Raw genomic sequence first — 15,653 nt, forward strand, 5'->3', positions numbered from 1 at the left:
TGTGCCGATTCCATAGGGATTTCTCTAAACTACAGGTCTGTGCACCAGCAGCACTTAGCTGGGGGTAATAGGAGCAATCATGAGCTTGCTAAGTTATATCATGGATATAATAATGGAACACACGTGTGGCCATATAATCAAATAATTACAAAGATGAATTGGGAGGAAACGGTCCTGAAATCTTCATGTCTTTAGCTTGGGGGGAGACAAAAAGTGTATCAACAAACAGAACTAATCTCCCATCATTTCTTTTCAACTTCTGTAAAGTATTGGGGGGTGGGTGGGCTTTGTTTGTACGTTAAGCGGTTCAAGTTGCTTCTAGCCTAGCTGCAGGGAATCTTTTTTTTTAGCCCCCAGGGCCACATTCCCTTAGGAGGAATCTTCTGAGGGCTGCATTTCAGTGGGGCGAGAGGCAAATGTGGGTGGGGCAATTGATGTGAACCTTAAGTGTGTGCGCTTAATTCAAAAATTAATTCATTCAAAAAATTAATGCATTCAGAAATTAATTCATATGAAAGTCAGAGGCTTCTTCTGCACAGCCACCCGGACATCTCCCCATCCAGGCATGCAGGAGGCATTATCATTCAAGAATGCATTCCAGCCAGGCAAAATTCCTTAAGGAAGGATTTCACAGGAGGAGTCCTGAGGAGTTTGCTTGGAGAATTCTGATGAAAATGGAAATAGGAGCAGGAATTGCTAACTTCTACTTATTTATCCCATGTCAGGATGGAAATTAATCCATTGGATACAACCAGTATTCACTGTTGTTGTTGTTGCTTTCAGTCAACAAACGACATGTTGTTGATCATGTTTTCCCCATGTTTGCACTGTGCTTCCTTTGCATTGAGATGAATGGGGTGGAATAATGTAATGGTGATGTAATTGATGCAATTAATTAATTAATTTCTGTTCAAATGAATAAGTGCAAATCAATATAATTTAAATTGATTAATTACATGTTATGGAATTTTGTCGCACTGGACAGCAAGATGGATGAGGTAGTTTTTGGCAGAATATGAACTGCAGCGAGAGAGAAGCAATGCTGCTTGCGGCAAACACAGGGCAGAATGGAAAAGGATGGCTTCTTATTATACCTCTAGTTCCGAGGGCCACATAGAGGGGGCCTGAGAGGTGTCCCTCTGCTGCTTCAGCCCTCTAATGGCTCTGATAATGGAAGCTTTTATTTTGGACAAAGTGAAAAAGCATAACTCTTGCAACTTTCACCTTCAGTTCTATGTACTTTTCAATGGAGAGAAAGGCAACCACCCTTACTGAGTGTGGTCATGCTCATTAATTTCAGTGAGCCTACTCTGAGTATGCCTAGCATGGATACAGCCCATAATATAAAAGGAAAATATATGGGGAGGGGAAGCATGTTCTTCGTTATAAATTGTCCTTTCTGACACGAAGGTTTTTAAAAAGTTTGTTTTATTAATTTTTACTTTTATATCCCAACTTTCCTTTAAAAAGTTTGAGGTAGTGTATGTCCCCACCCCCCACCCCCCATTCTCCATTTTACCCTCACAAGAATCCTGTGAAGCAGGTGAGGCTGAGAAAAGAAAACTGGCCCAGGTCATCCACTGAGCTTCATGGTTGAGCTGGCATTCGAATTCTGGTGTCCCAGACACTCCAAGCATTATATGGGAAGTTTTTAATGACTGATGTTTTAATGTATTTTTAATCTCTGTTGGAAGCCACCCAGAGTGTTTGGGGAAACCCAGCCAGATGGGCTGGGTACAAATAAATCATCATCATCATCATCATCATCATCATCTCACCACTGGCTTTCTACAGGATTACAAAACTCAATGAGCTTTAAAAAGTGAAAGAAATGTGACAGATAATCATATTGAGGTGGGAGTGGGGGCTGTGAAATGATCCTGAATGTGGCAACTGTTGGTTTCAGCCCAGGCAAAAACTCCTTTGAGCTTCTGCACTACTTCAAAACCCCTATCTGGCTGTGCCCTATTCCACCCTGACCTCCCCCATCCACCCTGGCAAGGGGAAAGAGGCTTCTTCTCCTCAAAGAGCAGCCTGCCAAGAAGGATGCAGCCAACATAAGCTTTAGGGGCTGGTTGTTTATTTTATTCATTCTCCACCTATCTCCCCCACGCCAACTATCTGCATTAAATGAATCCTGAACTTGATTTCTCTCCCTCCCTCCCACTTTCTTAAAAAATTGTTTGATTTGCAAATTATGCGCCCTTGGGGAGCATCTACTGGGCACCAGCTCACCTGGCTGGAGCCAGCTGGCCGGCACCGCCTTTCTCAGACAAGACCAGAGGGTTGGGTGGCTCGAGGAGCAGCAGGAGTGAGCCAAAAGGAAAATAAAAATCCTAGTTTTGGAGAAGGAGCCAAACGGCTGGAAGGATTGCCAGGACTATTTGAGGCTCCTGCCAGCTAACTCTCCTTTACTTTAGCAGAGAAAAGCATAAAACCTGAGAATCTGGGGCTCTGCCGCATAATTGTTTTAGTGGAAAGCAATAGTTCGCTTCATTGCCATTTGTACAGTGGTTTTGCACTGGACACATGGGGTCCATATTGCAAATTGTGATCATCCGCTCTCCCCCTTGCTTTCAATGCAAGGCGGACACTATTTTTCATGGCTTATCTATGGCCATTGTTCTAGGGAGCTCAGCAGGAGTCTTCACAATCAGAGGCACTCAACCTTTGATTATCAAATAGTGGAGAAATAATAATAATAATAATAATAATAATAATAATAATACCCCACCCATTTGGCTGAGTTGCCCTAGCCACTCTGGGCAGCTTCCAACACGTATAAAAAGATAATAAAACATCAAACTTTTTTTTTTTTAAAAAAAACCCTAATAAAGGCTGCCTTCATATGTCTTCTAAAAGTTGTGTAGTGATTTATCTCCTTGATATCTGATTCGAGGGCATTCCACAGGGCAGGTGCCACTGCCGAGAAGCCCCTCTGCCTGGTTCCCTGCAAATTCACTTCTCGCAGTGAGTGAACCACCTTGGTGCTGGATCTCAGTTTCCGGGCTGAGTGATGGGGGTGGAGCTGCTCCTTCAGATATACAGGACCAAGGCCGTTATGACCTTAAAGGTCAGCACTCCGCAGCCACTCCCAGTCACCAGTCTAGCTGCTGCATTCTGGATTAGTTGTAGTTTCCAAGTCACCCTCAAAGGTAGCCCCATGTAGAGCACATTGCAGTAGTCCAAGTGGGATATAACCAGGGCATGCACCACTCTGGCGAGACAGTGCACAGGCAGGTAGGGTCTCAGATGCACAGGGTCTCAGCACTGGTAGACAGCTGCCCTGGAAACAGAACTGACCTGGACAGCTGTGAGTCCTCATTCAGGACCAGGGAGTCCTTCACCCCCACCTACCCCCTGCCCCCCAGAAATAGTACTTTTGTCTTGTCAGGATTCAATCCGTTAACCATCATCCATCCTCTAACCATCTCCAGACACTCACACAGGACATTCAACACATTCACTGGTTCTGATTTAAAGGAGGTAATGCTAGGTATCATCCACATTCTGGTGAACACTCAGCCCCAACCCCCCTGATGATCTCCCTGCAGCTTCATATAAATGTTTAAAAGCACAGGAGGGAGGACAGAGCCACTGAGTGCCCAGGGGTCCAAACACTCACCCCGCAACACAGGACACGGCCCAGGAGGAAGGAGCGGAACCATTGCATAACTACTGCCCTCAATTTCCAACCCCCCTAATTGGTGCAGGAGGATACCATGGTTTATTGTATCAAAAGCCACTGAGAGATCCAGCAGAACCAGAACCAGCTTTCACCTCTGTCCCTAGCCTGCTGGAAATCATTGACAAGCATGACCAAAGCAGTTTCAGTCCCAGGATGGGGGCTGAATCCCAACCGGAAGGGATCCAAATGGCCTGCATCCTCCAGATGGAGTTGTTCAGCAACTACCTGCTCAATCACCTTGTGCAGGAATGGAATATTTGATACTAGGCAATAATTGGCCATAATGCCTGGGTCCAAATATGTTTTTTAAAAGATGTAGTTTAATAACTGCTTTTTAAAGTGGGTCTGGGAAACAGAGCTCATTGCCCGGCCAGGCCTGGCTTGCTTTTATGAGCTAGGATAGGCAAGGATCAAGGAGACAGGTAGTTGGTTTCACTTGTCTAAGCAGCTTCTCCACATCCTCAGTGGTAACAGGTTGAAACTGATCCCATGCATCCTGACTAGACGAAGCTCTGGCACTTTCCCACCATGGCCTTCCTACCACGATGGAGTCTACCACTTTCCAAATCTGAGCGATTTTATCTGCCCCCCCCCCTTTTGCAAAATCATTACAGGAGATCTTGGATTCCTCACCAGGTTCTGATGTTGAAGGTGGTTCTGTTAGACTAAAAAACACCTGAAAGAGTCTCCAGGTACTGTTTTCCACAGATGCAATAGAGGCAGCAAGAAAGGTCCTCTTTGCTGTTGCTATCACCACTTGGTAGACTCGACACTGAGCTTGTGTTCGGTCTGATTCAGAACAAGTTTTTCACCACTGGCGCTCTAGCTGTCTCAGCAATTGGTTCATTGCCCTCAGTTCCAGGAAAAACTATGGGGCCATCCGGGCTCCATGCAATTGAAGAGGGTATTTAGAGCCAAGCAGTTGATAGCCCTGGTTAACTCCACATTCCAGCGGGACAGCAGCGAATCAACTGAAAGCTGCAAAGCAACTGAAAGGCCATCAACATGGCCAAACTTGCCTCCTCAGTAATGACATGGTCATTATGACAAGCAACAGGAGTCACACTTTCCGTGATGTGCTGTTTTCATGCACAGAGTACTGGATTAATGTCACCTTTAGAATTTTTTTTTAACTTGGAGAAAGAGGGTTGTATCCTATGTAGCACTAAATTGAAGTCAATTAGCAGTGTACTTGGTTTGCTCCAGCCGAACCTCGTTGCGCGAGAAAGTGCATGAACGGGTTGCCAGTTAAATTCATTGCACAATAGATAGCACAGTCCATTGCGCCACAACTGTGCGCTAGTGCAGCTATTGCGGTGGATTCCTCTGTTGCACAACATTAAATCCCACCTGTCTGTTATCTCAAGGGAAAGGTGGATATAACTCAGTTTCTTTGAAGGAAATTTAATATTTAACTTAGAATTGAAGCACAGATAACAGGATGGAAAGAGTTCCACTCCATTCTGTGCTGGTCAGGCCACACATTAAGAGTACTTTTTCCAGTTATGGGTGCCACATTTTAAGAAGGCAGCTGACAAAGTGTAGCACATTCTGAGGTGGGCAGCTGGGGTGGATGTTGCAGAATCTTGATGAAAACCGAAAAAGAGGCAGAAAATTGCCACAGTTCACATGTTCATCTGTGGTCACGGAAAAGCCAAGTTAATGCGATCTGTATTCATTTACATCATTGTTTTTAAGTCTGTGAATGATGCATAATCAAGGCTTCATTTAAATGGTTTTGGGTTGCATCCAGTGCTAGTCCTGCTCAGAGTAGACCCATTGAAATTAATAGACATGGCTAACTTTGGTCAATTAATTTCAATGGGCCAACTCTGAGTAGAAGTTAGTTGGATACGACACTTTGTCATTCCCTTTGCTTTGAAATGAATGATATCTGCAGACCCTGTTCCGTTGGAAGTATTGAGAGTTAGTTGATCATCTGCACTTGCAATTCATGCTGTGCCATTTGCCTGCATGGTTTGATTTCAAACCAGGAGGGGAAAGGAAAATATTTCACCTGGTGTCAGATGATTGGTAGGTGGGCAGTTCTGCCTATCCATCCAAATGGACCCTGGGTGTTGGGGGACTGAAGCATCTGGACTGCCAGCTGTAAATGCACCCCAGCCCCCCAATCAAGGACCAGGTTTGGACTCACTTGGCTCATTGTGCAAACTGATCTCTGCTGGGCCTCTTTATTAATTTTTCTGCAAGATGCAAGAAAGGCCACCAACTTGTATCGTTTAGAGAACTTCATGGAAAATAATGCTTTGTGATACATTCACTGACGGAGGCAGTATACTTCTTGGTACCAGTTTTTGTTGCGCTCAGGTCCTGCTTATGGGCTTCCCATTGGGACTTCTGGTTTGCCACTGGGAGAACAGAAAGCTATTTTGGTGAGCCCCCTTTGGCTTGATCCAGCAAGGCTGTTTTTATGTCCCCAGTTGCAAAACTAGAGCCAAACATTTACCGGTAGTCAAGTTTGAGCTGGCAAATCCACAAATGAACCTTCAACTCCCACAACATGCTCTGACTCCTTTGTCTCATGCTGTTCCTCCTCATAATCCAGATTGGATGCTGAACATCTCTGCATATTTCTCTCACCTCCTTAGCCCCTTTCTCATGTAACCCTTCAAAGGACTTCTGCCCACAGCAGAGTAGATACTTTTCAGTCTGCAGGATCTGAATTTCCATGACTTCACTTGTTGTGGAAGAATGCAATGTTCAGCTGTAGGGGATGCTTGTCTCAGGTTACTGGGGAGACAATTGTATCAGTTGGGGTTTTCTAAGAATTGATTACTTACTGACAAATGGGCAAATTAGTGGCTGGCTTTGCATTACTTGCAACTAAATTCTGTGAGTGTGTAGTTGATTCTTGCATAATGGGTTGGAGGCTTGACTGTGTGCTGATTGATGACTTGCTGCTGAAGTTGTCCAACTGGCCTTAGCCTTAGTTTCTTTTACACATGATTTTTAGATTTTATTTTTACTCACAGCTTTGGCATATGCATATTTTATGCTGTCTCTTTTTGTGATCACCCATGGTCAATAGAAAATGAATATCAGCTGTGGTTTTATCAGGAGAGAATCCGAATGGCAGTTATAGTTGTTATTGTTGTTCTTATTTCATATACCACTTAATGCCAAAGTAGACTTGTAATCAGGTATAAGAAGCAGTGACCCAAAGATTAAAATATAATCCATGATTATAATATGCAATAAAACAGTCCCATTAAAACAAGAATGGAGACTCGGCTCTACGCTCCTATATTGCCAACTTCAACTCTGAATAAAATAAATCTTTTCTAACCCTCTATCTCAGGGATGAGGAATGCCAGGCTTAGGGCTAAATGCGGCCCTTCGGGCCTCTCTGTTTGGCCCTTGAGATCCCTCCCAGGCCATACCCCTCATCTTTCCTGCTCTGCTCCCTTCCTGGGTGCTTTTGCTTGGTGTGAATGCGTCATTGATTTGTGAAAAGATGCTTGCTTGGATGGAGGTCTGAGAGAGACAGAGAGAGAGGAAAAACCCCAAGTTTTTTGTAGCCACGCCCATTCCTCCACCTACTTAATGCCACTGGTATGTGGCTCCTGGAAGGTTGCCCATTAATTCCCTTAACATTACAACCTTAAAATGCACCCTGATTGAAAAAGTTTGCACAAGGTCTAAATTTCAGTAGTTGTGTGTGTGTGAGAGAGAGAGTGTGTGAAAGAGACAGTGAGTTAGAGCTAGAACTGGATGTGGAGTTGTATGTGAAGTGCGGATTCTAGGTCTTTGCATTTACACTAATTTTAAGTTCTTCCTTCCTCTTTTAGCAATGAAAATGGTCATTGTAGATCCATATTTCCCCTTTTACAGTATTTTCACACATTAGAGAAGATGTTTCTTCCCTGATTTACCCTTTCCCTTTAAAAAGTCAGCTCTCTCTCTCTGTGTGTGTTTGTGTGTGTGAGTAGGTATTAGTGTGCAGATGCCAAAAAGTTGCTTGTGACCATCTCTCCCTGCAATGCCTTGGCCAATGCCACCTTGGAGCCCAGTTGGGAAGCTGCATAGTTTTCCTGTTGCTCAGAAGCAAAATACAAAAGAACGGATGTGAGATGTCTTCTTGCTAGTATGGGTCCCACTCAGCAGGAGAAGAGCAAACAATGTGGAACTGAAATGTTCGGAATGTTAGTGCCGTTTCTTATAATTTTTACAGGAAGGCCAGCCATAAATAGAGTAAATAAACAAGCAATTATGCCTTGATCACTAGAGGGCCTCTGCCAGTCTGTGTAGAAAATACTGAGCTATGTGGACCCAGTGGTCTGACTTGGTATTCCTGTGCCTGTATGTAGAGGACTCTTTTCTGCAAGCTGGCCCAAGACATTTTGGCACCTGAGGTGAGCCACAAAATGGTGCCCCTGCACCAGGGAAGGTGGGGTAAATGAAGATCTACATTGGGAACAAGGGAGAGAATCAAACCAGCCTTATGCAATGGTTGGGAATAAAAGGCCATTGTGGCGTTTGGGGGAGGGGAAGGCATCCGCTCTGAATTATGCTGGGTGTAGACCCCAGGAGACACAAGAGGGAAGTCTCTGCCATTTTCTCCCTGGGGTGGGGGGAGACCAGCAGTGCCTTCTATTGCCAAGAGGCCACTGTGGGGACAGCCTGGGTGGGGGCTGCTGAGGATTCAACAGATCTGGCCTCCAGCAGCAGTAGACAATGCATTCGTTGGAGGCTGGATCTGTTGACTCTGGGAATCCTGCCGCCTGAGGTGGTCACCTCACCTTGCCTCATGGGTGGGCTGGTAATAATAAAACTTCTACTTTTAAACTATGGATCACTATGACGACTCTACCCATGAGAAAGAGGATGTGTCCAGGAAAAAGAGGACATATGGCAACCCAATGACATTCTGTGCTAGCTTCTGTCTTTCAGTAAAGATAAAGATAAAGGGACCCCTGCCCAATAGGTCCAGTCACCGACAACTCTGGGGTTTTACTGGCTGAGGGCGCCGGCGTACAGCTTCCAGGTCATGTGACCAGCATGACTAAGCCGCTTCTGGTGAAACCAGAGCAGCGCACAGAAATGCCATTTACCCTCCCGCTGGAGTGGTACCTCTTTATCTACTTGCACTTTGACGTGCTTTCAAACTGCTAGGTTGGCAGGAGCTGGGACCGAGGAACGGGAGCTCACCCCGTTCCGGGGATTCGAACCACCACCTTCAGATCGGCAAGTCCTAGGCTCTGTGCTTTAACCCACAGCGCCACCCGCGTCCTAGTAGATAAGGTTAAACAATTCTTGATGGCCATGAGTCAGTCTTTTAAAGCAACATTCAAAGGCAAAGAAGCATTTGATTAAAGTTGCTGAGCTGTCAAGAAACCAGGTGCTCAGGATGGCTAGATGTTAATTGTACTCAGATGCAGATGCTTCACTTTCAGTCCAACTACAGAGTGGGGGAGATGTTCAAAAGTAATGTTTTAGGCCATTTTTATCAGAAAGCTGTGGGATCCAGTTATGGTGAGTTGTTAGCCATAGACAAAGTTGGTGTTGCCATTTTGGATTTTAATTAATTGATGTCAGAACGTTTACATCGCTCCGCATTTAAGACCAAAGTGGTGTACAGAAATACAATATAAATAATACATAATCAGAAAACAATGTCAGAAACATGAAGGGCTGTATCCAGTGTCAGTCATACTCAAGAGTAGATGCACCAAAATAGGTGAACTCAACTAACACAAGTCCATTCATTTCAGTGAGTAGCAGGTGCACCATCTAGGAGAGGGCCCCCCCCCCAAAAAAAAGTCAAGGAAGGGTCTGGGCCTCCTAAAAAATCCCCAGCAGTCATGTGCGCACACTGCAAGGTCATGTGCACATCATGTGCGAGTGACACCAGCATGTCCCGGAGTGTGCCACATGGTGCAAGCAAGGCACAGGGTGTGCTGATGTCATGTGTGCAAGCCCTGTGGTGTGTGTATGTGGCGTGCTGACATCATGCAGCCCTGGCCCCCTCAATCGCGGGGGCAAGGTGGCGTGCTTGGTGGGTCGGACGTTTTTTGGATACAACCCCTAACCAATAAGGAGTAAAAGCTGCAGCGGAAATATAAACTAATTCGGGACAACTTTGGGAGATAAGAATTATTATTATTATTATTATTAAACATTAACAGTTCTGAGGCTTGCTTGCTTCCAAGCTGATGCCACAATGGTGAACTCATGTGCTTCAGTCATGATTACTGACAGTTGCCATACATTAACCCCTTCAATTAACATGTTTCTAATGGTGTCAGGGGAACTCGCTGTTACGGAGCGTTCAGCAAAATAGTTTGTGATGCCAGCTTGCAGGCTTGTCACATTGAATTTGAAACCATGGCTCCGTGGCTCCTTACAACTGAAAAAAAAAAGAGGTGGGAGGTTTAATTGGCTTTTTGGAAGGAATTAAGGCCACTGGCGAAGATGGTATCCCATCCGAGCTTTTAATAAACAAATAGGTTACAGTTGCCAAGCCCTTTGATGCTATGAATCTCACTACTAAAATCCCAGCAGGTTGGACTGTGAGTATCGATATCACCATTGATAAGAAGAGAGAATGAATTCAGCCCAGCAATTAGATGGCCTATCTGTCTGATAAACATTTCAGATAACATTATATGCCAGGTATCAGATTGATAGATGTGAGGATTGGGCTCTGGCAAATGGTAGCATCTTTGAAGAATAAACAGGATTTAGATCAGGTTTGGTTCTTCTGACAATGGACAATGCATTCACTCTTGCCCATCTGATTAACAAATATGGGGAAAGCAAGGAGAAAATGTTATTGTATACAGCCCATGCTGTTTCTTGAAGGTTGTATTTCAGTCTATAGAGGGGGGCAGCTTACATCTGCACATAGAATCCTAGAAGTGTAGAGCTGGAAGGGACCATGAGGGTCATCTAGTCCAATTAGTGTCATTTAGTGCAGGGACCTTTTTCCCAACATGGGGCTCGAACCCACGACCCGAAGAATGAGTCTCATGCTCTACCAACTGAGCTATTTCTCTCTCTCTGCCTACTGTTAAACGTTCTGTTTGGAACACTTTAATTCACTTTTCAGCCAGAAAGCACCCCGGAGTGGTTTGCATATGATTAATTGAAATGAGACAGTCCAGGCCTGCAGGCTTGCAATCTAAAAAGGTAAAAAAAAAAAAAAGATGGGGAGAGAAGGGGGGGGGAGGAAAGCAACCCCAGGCACTAGTTTTTTTTTTTTTTTTTTAAACAGTTGTTCTGATAATGACCAGCTGGACTGGAATGGCCCTGCTTCGTATCTCTTTCACTCTTGCAGGTGCATTTTTGACAGAAGATCACTTTGTAGAACAGTTGTGTATTTATTTATTTATTTATTTATTTTAAAGTATATTTAGCTCAAATACCATGTACCGTATTTTGTTTTAAGCTGGTGCAAGGCATCATAGAGCAGAGCAAATGGATACAGGTGGGACCAGAGCCTGTGATAAATTTGTAATTGTGCAACTGAGAGCTTGCAGAGAGATCCTTGGGGTGTTGCAATTCCTGTCCCCCCCCCTTTCTAAAATCTGTGGATTACTTGAGGAGTTTGCAGTCTCCGTTTTGTGAAGGATTCAAGGCCTAGAGCGGCCAAGCAGGCTCTAAATGGCAGCATTCTTTCCTCACAACCTGGAGATGCAAAATTCTTCTTTGCTATGCAAACATTGGGTGGGGGAAACTTTCTTTCCATCCTGACTTCCCCTGAAGAAAAATTCCCTTGATGAGCCAAAGCAACAGGTTCCTTTGGTGGCCTGAGTGAGGTCTCTTTCACTGGGACACAGGAAGCTGACTTATACTGAGCCAGACTATATTGCCCACACTGACAGGCAGCAACTCTCTGTGGTTTCAGACTGAAGTATTTCCAAGTTTGAAGCTGGGACCTTCTGCATGCCAATAAGCTTTATCACTTCTCCCAGAAATTAAGAAAGATTCCAGTCCTCTTGGTTCTCAACAAAGGACTGAACTCAGCAAGAACAGAGAGAGCTGACTCATACCGAGTCAGACCCTTGCTGCATCTACCTCAGTATTGTTCACACTGAATAGCAGTGACTCTCCAGGGTTTCAGGCAGGATTCTTTCCAAGTGATAATGGGAGATGTCAGGGATTGAACCTGGGACCTTCTTTAGGCCAAGCAGATGCCCCACCAGGCAGCTACAGCCCTTTCCCTAACCATGGTTGATCCCAAACAACCCCAAATGCCCTCTCCCTTGCTCTTTTTTCAAGGCTTTCTGCGTGGGTCTTACCTGCGACACCACCTTTTGGAGCATCTTTGCATATTGAGACTTGCCTCTTGCTTGAGTCCAGCTGGGCTGCCTCTGTCATCATGAGACCACACTTTTTAAATTCTTGTAATCCTAATGATTATCTGAACCCAATCAGTGGTTGTGAGACAGCTCTCAGAAGAAACTTTCATTGTGCCATGAGCCCCATGGCAGTGTCATGGAGGAGAGGGCTGGATCCTGAGGTGCTCTGGGTGTTGGAGGTTGGCAGCCATGGGGAAGGTCCCAGCAAAATGAGGGAGATGGATTTGGGACACCAAGAAGTGTCTGAGCCTGGGAGGAGGTCAGTCATCTAGGAATGGGAGGAATGGATCCTGGGGAGGGACCAGTTGGTTAGCAAAGGTGCCCCCCCCCCTTGTGGCGTCCATCATCCCTAAACAGATGCCTTTGGAGGAGGAGGCAACTGAGAATAAATTAAGTGCTGAGTTGGTGCTGACACTGCCTCTGTCTCAAGGACAGCTTTGCCAGCACTGGTGCAGGCAAACCCCACAGACCTAACCCACTTGAAGGAGTGTCTGTTTGCTTGCCCAGTCTGGGACTGTGCTCACCTGACTCTTCAACAAGAAGTGTGCCACTTGTTGGGTCAATGTCTTAGCTATATCTCTCTGCCTCTTCTGTACCTGCTACACCTTGTGACCTGTGCTTTGCCTATGTGTCAATCTGGTTTATGCATTAAAGCCTTATGTGGCGCAGAACTGCAATACCTTAGGAACTGCCTCTCCCCGTATGAACTGACTCAGATCCTGTATTGATCCTCTGAGGCCCTTCTTTGTGTGCCGCCTCCATGAGAGGTCAGGAGGGTGGCAACATGAAAATGGGGCCTTTTCTGTGGTGGCTCCCTGCTTGTGGAATGGTCTCCCCAGGGAGCTTTGCCTGATGCCTTCACTACATATATTTCGGGGCCAGGCAAAAACATTGTTCTTCGGGGCCAGGCAAAAACATTGTTCTTCAACCAGGCCTTCAGCTGTTAATGATCTATGGTCTTTTTAATGACGGGAGGGGGCTGTCACTTTATCCCCCTCCCTTTACTATTATCACATAATGCATTTGTGTGTTATACCGTAAACTGCCCTGTGGTCTTTTGATGAAGGCTGGTGTATAAATTAAAAATAAATATAACAACAATAATTGGGGGGGAGGGCTTTGGCAGAAACAGAGCAGGGAGTTTGGGTTCGTGGTCCAGCAGTGAGGGCCAGGACACTTTGGCCCTCAGGATTGTAACAGCTGTTGGCTCACCACAAATGCCACCCCCCCCCACCGCTTGGGCAGAGTTCTCAAGGCCCTATCTCCTGTGGTGCATTATTACTACCCCCCACTGGCCACGTTTACTGCTCTGCATTTCACTTTTTTTTAATCAATGCTTTAATACTTATGTTCTTAACCTCCTCGAGTATCTGGCTTGATAATAAGGTGTTGGTGGTGGGAATCTCAACTTTTTTATATATAGATAATCAGCAATAAATGGTACACAGGAACTTTCCCTTCTCTTGACAGCTTTTTGGACTTGAGCAAAAAGAGGCAGGGTTTTAACGTCTCATATTTACCACCTGCATATCCATTGCATTGTCCTACTTTGTAACCAGAGGGTTTCCCTCCCTCCCCGTCTTTCTCTTTCTCTCTCTCTCTCTCTATCCCACCCCTTTACTGCTCCTCAGGGCTTTCCTGGTGATCTTGGAGAACGAGGACCTCCGGGCATTGATGGCAACCCAGTAAGTTGGCAAAAGTTTCTCTCCTGGTTTTTGTTTTCTTTCGTGGGCCTCACTGGGAGGCAGCCTGTTTGCTGTTTCCAAGGATTGGCCCCTTGGACTCAGCAGCCTCTGGCCTTCTTTGTTGTTTTAAGTTCCCTCTTGAAACAATTCCCATCTTTTATACAACGTGCTAAATACTTCAGTCAAGCATCTAACAAGGGAGAGGTCAATGAGGGTGCCCTCCCTTCCCTGCCTCTCCTCTTTCTTTCTTTTTTAAAAAATATTTTTTATTAAATATTTTCTTGTTTTACAAAGGTAGTGCAATGTCCCCACAGGATGCTTTGCTTGCTGGGGAAAGGATGAACAAAAGCCAAGGGTAACTGGGTGTTTTTAAAAGCATCTTTTCCCCGTCACTCATCTTACAGATCTTCTACTCAAATCTGTAGGCAATTTACTCGAAGTAGGCCCATTGAAACTGATGGCCCCAATTTAGCCATGTTCATTCATTTCAGTGGGTCTGCTTTGAGTAAAATGCAGTTGAATGCAACCCCCTGCTATTTTGAGTGTAGATTGTATCAGCTGGTTTTAATGCTGTGCTTTGACAATGCTGCAACCTTCCCCGGGACCTTATCATGAAGGGCAGGTAAGAAATCTTTAAAAAACAAAACAATTACAATAATACTAATAATAGTTTCCAGTGTTAGTCCTACTCAGAGTAGACTCATCGAAACTGGTGGTTATTACTAAGTTAGGTACAGTACCTTAATTTCAGTGTGTATTCCCGTGAGTATAACTGCTCTGGATAAAATCCAATCAGTAAGAAGCTGGCAGCATTCTACAGTTGTCTGGGATGAAATGATAGAGCTGGGAGGCTCTGTTTTTTGGACTGCTTGGATGGAGGCCTTAGGGAAAGAGCTGTAACTTCCTGGTGGGGTATGTGCTTTGCATGCAGAAGGTCCCATCTTCAGTCCTCAGCAGTTCCAGTTAAAGAAAGGGTTGACCAATATGGTGCCTTCCAGGACTTGCTGGACTACATGTGTCATCCTTCTTGACCATTGGCCATGCTGGCTGGGGCTAAAGGGAGCTGCATTTATTTATTGCCGTATTTTTCCGTGTATAAGACGTCCCCATGTATAAGACAACTCCCCCCTTTTTAAACCCAAAATTAAGAAATTGTTTAGCTTTTGGGGGGGATGGGCTTTTTAGGCTGGATTTCTTTCCTGGTGTTTTGGGCAATGTGTGGTTTGAAGAAGGCCCAGCTCTGATCAGTAGTCGTAGATCTACAGCAGAGATGGGGAGCCTTTGGCCCTCCAGATGTTGCTGAACTCCAACTCCGATCATCCCTAGCCATTGGCTGTGATGAATTCTAGAAGAATTTTATCAACAGCTGCAGGACCACAGATTCAGCATCTCTGGTGCAGTCCATTCTGCAGTGTCTGGTTTTTCTTAAGATATAAAGCATGACCTACATCTGTGCACCTTCCTTATGTTGAAGATTGAGACCATTTGGTTTGGGAAGAGTTTGCATCCCCTACTTTGGGAAAGAGTTCACATTCCCTACTTTTAGTCTGTGTAAGAGGCAAGTTGCCAACCTCTTTCCAGATCCAAAACATGAATGTACAGCATTCAATTACAAAAAAGTCTCTATTTCTAAAACTTTTGCAGATATAAGGGAAAGCATGCAGGAAGTATTCCATCAAATCTTGTATACTAATAGTGAACTTTATCAGGCGAGATAAAAGAAAGTACCGGTACTTTTTCATGCAGCACATAGTTAAACGATGGAACTCCCTCCTGCGGGAAGCATTGATGGCCACCAACTTGGGTGGCTTTAGAAGAGGACTGGGCAAAGTCATGGAGGAGAGGACTATTGTTGGCTACTAGTTACAATGGCTATGCTCTGCTGCTACTGTTAGAGGCTCAGTGCTTTTGAATACTCATTGCTGGAAACTACAGGAGGGGAGCATGCTGTTATGGTTG

At 45.0% G+C, this 15,653-nt stretch overlaps 1 protein-coding gene across 1 annotated transcript in view; it reads left to right on the plus strand.

Annotated features, from left to right (window-relative positions):
- Positions 1 to 15,653, plus strand: part of COL27A1 (collagen type XXVII alpha 1 chain) — a 247,580-nt gene that overhangs the window by 87,086 nt on the left and 144,841 nt on the right. Inside the window, exon 13 of the mRNA XM_033137129.1 lies at positions 13,641 to 13,694. Coding sequence (XP_032993020.1) covers positions 13,641 to 13,694 — 54 coding nt within the window. The remainder of the gene's footprint in view (positions 1 to 13,640; positions 13,695 to 15,653) is intronic.

Source organism: Lacerta agilis, chromosome Z (assembly GCF_009819535.1).
Source record: "Lacerta agilis isolate rLacAgi1 chromosome Z, rLacAgi1.pri, whole genome shotgun sequence".
Classification (NCBI taxonomy): domain Eukaryota; kingdom Metazoa; phylum Chordata; class Lepidosauria; order Squamata; family Lacertidae; genus Lacerta; species Lacerta agilis.